General features: G+C 47.3%; 1 protein-coding gene across 1 annotated transcript in view; it reads left to right on the top strand.

Moving 5' to 3' along the window:
* Positions 1-2,615: 2,615 nt before the first annotated feature.
* slc35f1 (solute carrier family 35 member F1) overlaps positions 2,616-8,606 on the top strand; it is a 104,730-nt gene continuing 98,739 nt past the window's right edge. Inside the window, exon 1 of the mRNA XM_056294922.1 lies at positions 2,616-2,725. Within this exon, the coding sequence (XP_056150897.1) occupies positions 2,616-2,725 (110 nt within the window). The remainder of the gene's footprint in view (positions 2,726-8,606) is intronic.

Genomic DNA, 8,606 nt, shown 5'->3' with positions numbered 1-8,606 from the left:
GAGAGAGAGAGGAGGTGGGAAGAAGTTACTAAATTTGACCAGTGCATGAGGCAACAGTCAGACATAGAAGTGATGTGGGCAAACAGCAGCGCATGTGAGAAATAAAGCACATGACTCTGCTGTGTGTGTGTGTGTGTGTGTGTGTGTGTGTGTGTGTGTGTGTGTGTGTGTGTGTGTGTGTGTGTCAAAGAGTGAACGCCTCTATAAATGTCAACTCAGACACACAACAACCGTGGTGTGTTGTGGTCGCTTCGCCAGTGCCGCCTTGTTTCTGAACCGGGGCCTCCAGAGATGAGCCCCGCATCCTTCCCTCCCTGAACCGGTTCACCGTCACATGAAAACAGATGGCGGCTTTACGCAGCACAGACAAGAATGCAAACTTACAACGGCTCTGCGTTTCGAGTACCTGGAAGCCACGGGGGACGTGTAATGAGACGTACCCTGCAGCGTCTGCCTCCATCTGCGAGGCTGCCGGTCCTGTGGGCCTCGGGTCTCGGTGCGCCCTGCAGAAACCGTGGAGACAGTCCTGCAGGCAAACGCACGGCGCCGCAACCATATCCCCCCCACCCCCCCGACTTCCCCTTTTAAAGAGGGAGAACGCCCCTCTTGGTCTAACCAATCAGCGTATTCTCACGAACGGTTCGTGGGATATTGTACGAAAAGTTACGCACAATTTTTCGTGGATAATCCTACGAGTGTCCCACGACTCGAGCGATCCAGAGCGCCTGCGCAATCCTCTGCGGGGGGGGGGGTCAGGGGGAGGGGGCGCTGCGGTGTGGGGGGGGGGCTGATCTGCGGGGGGCGGTTAGGGTTAGGTCACGTGATCACAGCCTGGCCCACGACTGCGTGGGTTACATACGAATTTTAGTGCACTACTTTTCGTACCCTGTACTACGACCAGGCGACGAGAACAGCCTGGACCAGTGGTGACGGGGACCCCCCCCCCACACACACAACAGTCATCAATCTACTGACGTACCGAGGCAAATACTGCACGTTCCCTGAAAGAAACCCCGTATTGTAATATTTAGGGAGGGTAGTGCTTGTGTATCAGTTTATACAGGTTAGAAGAATCAGATAGGAGGAAATACTGTGATCAGTCTCATTAAAACGTAATGGTGCCTCGCTCAGTGTAGGTCTATATGATAGATCTGGCTTGTGAGATCCTCCTACAAGGGACGACTTCGCCTGAATAAATGTCTTCTCCCTGCAGCTTTCCTCTTTCTTCATCTGGCGCTTATGTACAGGTTTGCACATGTGCGCTGGTGCGTGGCGTCCATTTTCTTTTGCATTTCCCTTGCTGGACCACAGCAACTCTCATATATCTTCCTCCTGTTTCATCAAATACGTTTCACTGTCTTAACTTGTATTATTATCTTTGCTGTTATTATTATTATTATTAGTAGTACTAGCATGAGAAGTAGTAGTAGTAGTAACGGTAGTAGTAGTACTAGTAGTAGTAGTAGTAGTAGTAGTGGTATTAGTAGTATTTGTAGTAGTAGTAATATCAGTAGTACTAGTAGTAGTATTAGTAGTTTTGGTATTAGTAGTACAGTAGCAGTAGTAGTAGTAGTTGCAGGAGTGGTAGTAGTAGTAGTAGTAGTAGTTGCAGTAGTGGTAGTAGTAGTAGTACTAGTAGCAGTAGTAGTAGTACTTGTAGTAATAGTAGTAGTAGTTGCAGTAGTAGTAGTCATAGTAATAGTAGTAGGGGTAGTAGTACTAGTGGTAGTATAGTTGCAGTATTGGCAGTAGTAGTAGTAGTAGTGGTGGTGGCAGTAGTAGTAGTACTAGTGCTAGTAGTAGTTGCAGTAGTAGTAGTAGAAGTAGCAGTAATAGTAGTAGCAGCAGTAGTAGTACTGGTAGTATTGGTAGTAGTAGTAGTGGTAGTAGTTTTATGCCCTACTAGGCTAATGGGAGCCGTGGTCTTCTGTTTATCCGACACTACTTTTCTTTGAGCGTGTTGGCTGAAGGGAAACAGCATTGGACTGCTTCCTAATGCATGAAGCGTGCTTTATAAATAAAGGTTGATGACACTGATTGATTTGCGTGTGTATCTTGTCAATTGCTCAGTTCAAATGTCACAAACGCCCGCCGCAAGGGCGAAAGGACGCCGCCTAGTGGCGACGCGAAGTCCACTTTAAAGAAACGCAGTTCGCCTCTCGCTCATTCCAGCACGGTGGTCCGGAGCGGCGGGCGTGCGTGCGTGCGTGCGGCGAATGATCCGAACCATCGGAACAGGAGCACCAAAAAGCACTTTGCTCTCAGGAGGAGGCGAAGCCCGTGTGAAACGTGGCTCCGGCTGAGTGAGCCAAAGTCTGCTCCTCATCGTCCGACCCCCGAACCACGTTGCTTCTGGATCCGTGGAAACGCAACAATAACCGTCGCCCCCCGTCTGCACCATGGCACATAAAGGGTGATCCGACTCGTGGGGAGAGTCACATCCACCGTGGCTGATCCTCGTGGCTCCGGAATCGGATCCACCATCTCCTCCGCCTCCCTCCCTCCTTCCCTCCCCCCTCCTCCCCCCTCCTCCTCCTCCTCCTCCTCCCGCTCTTCCTCCTGCACGATGCTCCCAGATTTCTGATCGGGGTTTTCGCTCTTTTCACGTCGGAAGGATGCTCTCTGCCCAGCAGACTCATGTGGTCACCACTATTGAAACTATCCCCAGCGACGCGGGCACGTCATCGTCGACCCTCTACCAAAGGATGAGAACGGTATTTAACAGGTAAGGGCTGGTGTTTTCTCATCATGGGCTCTGTATCACGAAGAAAGACCGCCTAAGGAATTGTGTTTTCCAGAATCCCGGCATTTGATTTTTGATTTTTCCAGCGGAAGGCGGCTGCCCCCCCCTCCTCCCCCTCCGGTCTCCCCAAGTTTAACATTCACTGCACGTTTATCAAAACGTCATCAGCAACAGTTAAACACGGCGGACGGAGGGCGACTCTCAGTCCGTGCACGGGAGTTTCGAGGAAACCCGTCTTCTTTTTTTTTTTACGGCTCTCTGAGACAATTAACGCTCCCGGTCAAAGTTCTCGTCTAATGAACCGACCCGAACCCGTCCGCGATCCATTTTTAGGAATCGTGCTGATTATCAGACATGACAATAGCCGGCGACAGGCCAGCCTATCGAGCATCTCCGGTTGTGTTAGGTACCCCCGTGCTGTGTGTGTGTGTGTGTGTGGGGGGGGGGCTGCTTCTAGTCTGTGGGTAGTAACGTTTCCCTACCCAACCCCACCAAGCGGCAGCATTCCCGCAAACCCCCGAGGTCCCTGGAGTGGTGCTGCAAGTGTTGCCTTCTCCAAACCTGCCCTGGTGGAAGTTAGCGGGCTCCTAAACTGGTATTAACACTACCCTCGAGAAGGATGTGTGTGTATGTGTGTGTGCGTGTGTGTGTGTGTGTGTGTGTGTGTGTGTTTCTCTCTGCTTTGTTCTCTATTCTTTTCACACTGTTTGTCTCACAATCTCCATCCTTTCAAACTCCGGTTCACTCAAACACACCCAAATTTATGACGCACGCACACACGCACGCGCACACACACACAGAGAGTCTGCGCCACACACACACACGCGCGCACACACACACACACACAGAGTCTGCGCCTAACACACATTATTCCCTTATTTTTCCCCATCCCTTGTTCTGCTCCTTCTCTTTGCCATCTGCTGTTCCTTTCATCCCAGGTTGCTCCTATTTCTCCTGAGACATTGTCCGACTAGCTGCAAGCTGGAATCTGCGACCAGCAGATCAGGTCGCCCATGGCGCTGTGTGTGTGTGTGTGTGTGTGTGTGTGTGTGTGTGTGTGTGTGTGTGTGTGTGTGTGTGTGTGTGTGCGTGCGTGCGTGCGTGCATGCGTGTAGCTGTGCGTGCGTGTGTGTGTGCGTGCGCACGGTGCTTTAGGGACATTGTTGTTGCTGTTGCCTCAGACGTAGCTTTTTTTCAAGCTCCAGAAAGAATGAAAAAAGCTCTCTGGAGCTTCTTTGTGTGCGTGCGCGCGCGCGCACTCGCGTGTGCGTGTGTGTGTGTGATAGAGTGCCAGAGATTTTAACAGAAGATTGATAAACTACTCTAATGACCTAATTGAAAGTGATACGACTCCTCACATCATTTGTCTTAGATGGGTGATAGGGTCATACCAGCATAAAATAGCCAAATGATGAATGATGACATTATATTTTTTTCCTTTTCGATGGAAGCACACAAAATCTCTCTAAATCTTGTTATCTGCGTTTGGAACGATGTCTCGGGATCCTGCTCACTTGGTCTTATATGTGGCATAGACAGATAACCAGCTTGGCCAGGGAGCAAAGTGGCCCCAGAGTTCTCCCTCTCATCCGTCGAGGAACGAGGAACTGAACGCAAACAAACAAGGAAATAACTGAAGCGGAATATATCCTCCAACAACATCTCAGCAATATGACCAAATACAAGGACACCATGAAATGATGGGAAAAGACAGGTAGGCACAACATGGGGATGGAAATGGGAGCCAAAAGCCTTGGTAATATTCCAGTACGGTCTTCTCCAGGTCCCCTGATCTACTGAGTGTCGGGAGCTGAAATAACATTCCCTGTTTGCAGGGGACACCTCCCTGACAGCCCAAAGTTGAAGCTGCCTCTTAGTATGAGGTTACTGTGTGAACAGTGCGACATTATTGTGTAAAAAACAGATTGTAAAGAAGCTCATTTCAGCACGGCCAAGTGTTTCAAAGCTAGTGTCTTTGAGGAGGGAGCAGGTGTTGCCCTGCCTCCACGCCGTCTGCAACCTATGGAGAGACTGAGAGGTCGGTGAAGGTCACGCTCACCATCTCTCCGGTGTAAAGGGTCACATGCAGCCTGCCTGAGGAACTGCGATAGAGACCTCTGGATGTTTGCCAACCAGCAAAGCCTTTGTCCACTAACATCGCCCAACCTTGCCTGGAGATCTGCAGTAATGCCTTCAGTTTGCCTTGACCTGAATCTAGCAAGCAATTCAATTCAGAGGTCACTCTTCTCATATAAGCCAAAGGCCAACCTACACTTACATCCCACAGCTAGGCGGATGAAAAGACAAACTCAAATACTATTGTCCATCTTTTTTGTTTGGTATTGAAACTGGATGAAATTTGGTTATCGTATAGTGATACGCCATTTTGTTGTGTAGCACAAGAACGACCGGGATTTCACTCCTACCTGAAGCGACCATGGGCCCACGGTTTTTAAACTCTATGTTCTGTCAAGATAAATACCCAGTTGAGATATTAATGCGTTAGCATGTCTATTAAGAAACGACTGGCACCAAAACTAACATTTTAAAGACGTTGATACTATTTTTCAAACAATTTAAAATCGCCACTGTCCAACGCCTGTAAATACTGCAACGCCTCGGTGGTAGTCGTGGCGCGTCGGTAACCAGACACGTTGGCAATAATCCAAAATCAAGTGTAGACTATTACTCCGCACTGGAGGGCGCTAGCGTGTTTCTAGGACAGGGCAATGAACGTCGCGGAGGAAATGACGCGACCAACATACGTCATAAGTAGTGACATGACGCGCACGATGACGCGCAAATTACGCGCGGTCATTCTGACCGGTCATTGTCGTTCTAGGTAGATCTTATAACTTTTTTTTGTGCAGTTGATCTAAAATTGATTTTAATGCAAATATAGACGATTTTAGGAGCATCCAGGGAGCGGCAGGTCTGTATCCCCCCCACAAAGTTATTAAACTTTGAAAATCGGTCAAAATGACCGTCTTGGTCGTTATATTAATGCGGACGAGAATCTGTTATCTAAAACACCTCACAAAATGCGATCTCAAATGTCTGAGGGAGAATCAGTTGAAAACTACTTATTATATCTTACTTTACCAAACGGTACAATGTCATGAACCTCGGTTTGCTCTAAGATATGGTATTTTTGCACACGTATGCAGATATCGTAATATTGTCGTTCATAATCCCATATGATTACCTTGATAATAATATTTTCCATATTGCCCAGGACTCCATCCCCATGCTAAAACAGTTGTCCTTAATCCTCAATAAGCAGGTTCCAGGTACTGATAAGTGTCAGTAGGTGGGCCCTGTCTGATGCCCAGATGCCCTGAAGAAGCGATGGCTATGTAACATCAGAGAGTGGACAGGCCTTGACTTTGCCAGCTTACAGAGGGCAGTTGAGGACAGACAGAGATGGCGAGGACTGGTTGCAGATTCAACAGCGGTGGCCCAACGACCTCTTGAGCGGTTACGGGATAGGTGAGGTGAGGAGCCCTGTCTGAAACACATCAGTTATGGAGAGGGGATTAACTGGGCTACACAGGTCTTGAATTGATGAGTGGCTATCTTGCTGGACAAATGTTTTTAATCCCTTCGATCTTTTTGAGAGCAGAAGACAGGGGATCCCTAGAGGCAGGGATATCGACCCTATTTATAATCACTACAACTGGTCCATCACATTAAAGGGATAGTTCAATTTTCTGTGTTTTTACTAAGTGTCCTACTTGCATAGAGTCAGACAAATTGGTGAAGACCTCTTTATGCCTTTGCGTGCAGTTTAAGGTAGACTGAATGTTAACTTTAGTCTAGCTTAGCTCAGTTGCTGGATGTCTACTCGGGTCATCAGCAGCTCCTCTCAAAAGAAGAGAATTGCGCCTTCTCTGAAGCCGATTGTTAATACTTTTTACTTGTTAGACTAATGTTAATAAATTTGCTTTACCAGCGTTTTCACAAGTGCACGCTCAATCCTAAAAAATTAGATTACAGTTTCGAACTATTTTTCAGTTTTTATGCATATCAGTCTTCTTCTACGGCGGAAGACGGCAGATATGTGTATTATCATCATTATCATTTAAATCTACACCCAATAATTTAAATTTATATCCAGTCTCAAAGTCAACCAAGTGAAATGTGTTCAACAGAGAGAATAATCAAAGAATGTGAGCAGAGAGGAGAAAGGCGATACCAGGAACTAACATTTCATTTCTGGCGAACTTTACCTACTTTATTCGCTTTGTCACTGCAAAAACATTTGCAACATCAGAACAAGGCTGCACTTGCTTTCTGCGAGAAAACACCCGAAGCTCTTTTCAGGCGAGTATATTCCATATTAGCTGCTCTCTTTAATGCATTCCTACTAGAACTGATATTGAGGGACCCTTCATTAACAGAGGCCCCGCAGAAGGAAAAGAGGCAGTGTGTCACAAAACTGTAAAAAAGAAACTCAGACCTCATCATGGGAGTTCACATTTCCCTTTAGCGCATGTCCCGCGCCACTGTCTGGGCCTCTGTTTTGATAGCAAGCTTCGTCAGCATGCAGTGTTTTGACCATTTCATTACAACCTCATGCTTTCCTTGTCACTGCCCAGGAAAAAGGAGATAGATCAAGGTAGAAAAACATAGATTATGGATTTATTTTGGTTGCCCGAGGCGCCACACGAAAATATATTCAATTTTGTGAGTGCTCTGCAGATGCGGTGCTGTATCTCTCACCTCAGCCATAGCGATGTCAGTATCAGCAGCATTTTCTGAAGTCTGTCTCTTTCTCGTCCTGCGGATCTGTGTCCCCTACTTGAACTCATGCCACGGTCTTTACTTTTTCTCCTCCTCTTCTTCACACACCACCCACCGCAAGAGTTCAGCCTGATGATGAGATAACTCTGTCCGACTGGCTTCCTGTGTTGCCTGTTGCATGTCCTCCCCCGCAGTCTTCCATGGCAATGGCGTCTATGTCAGGTTCAAGATACACGCATATCCAGATCAATCGATATCGCCAAAATGTCTGGATTGGGATATTGGTGTTTGTGTTTCCACGAACATGATGGCATTGGGTGACGTTGTCGTTGTCTCCAGCTGGCATTCCCATGCTCGGCTTTCCTTTGTTTACTTGCCAGATGCTGGTATTTGTTCCTATTGACCAATGCCAAGCATTATTGAGGCACAGTTGGTGTAACAGCTCCCGCTAAAAAATAAACCAACGCTATAACTTAAGATAACAAAACAGAAAAACAGCTCCCAGCAATCTGTTCCCAGAAAGACAGAGGAACACACACAGAGAGAGAGAGAGAGAGAGAAAGATGGAGAGAGATTACAACTAGATGATTAAAAACCAGCTTTGTTGTTGTCGGTGTGACCAAAGTGGCAGCTGTTGTGAGCTAGCCATACACCAACACACATCCTGTAAGGGAAGTGAGTTGTGAGCAACGTGAAAGCTATGATGCATCCAGCTTTCCTCCAAAACACCTCGTCAGGCTGGCTTTAAAAATCCTCATCTCTGTCTCGGTATCTATCAGTTCCCCAGGAATCACCAGCCTGATGTCAACATGTCATGGATAATGGCTCAAACACAAAAGATGCAAAGGGTGCAGTTTGCACCCAGGTCTTTTGAAGACCCGATTTGGACCTGCTGATCAAATACTTAGATTTCTTTCTGATTGTCTTATTATGCTGAGATAGTAAATGGACTGCATTTATTTAGCGCCTTTCTTATCTACCGACCACTCAGAGCACTTTTCAGTGTATGCCTCACATTCACCCATTCACACACACACACACACACACACACACACACACACACACATTCATAATGGTGGAGACTGCCATGCAAGGCATCAGCCTGCTCATCAGGAGCAGT

The sequence above is a fragment of the Lampris incognitus genome, chromosome 15, assembly GCF_029633865.1.
Source record: "Lampris incognitus isolate fLamInc1 chromosome 15, fLamInc1.hap2, whole genome shotgun sequence".
Taxonomy (NCBI): domain Eukaryota; kingdom Metazoa; phylum Chordata; class Actinopteri; order Lampriformes; family Lampridae; genus Lampris; species Lampris incognitus.
This window is presented reverse-complemented; position numbering and strand designations above follow the sequence as displayed.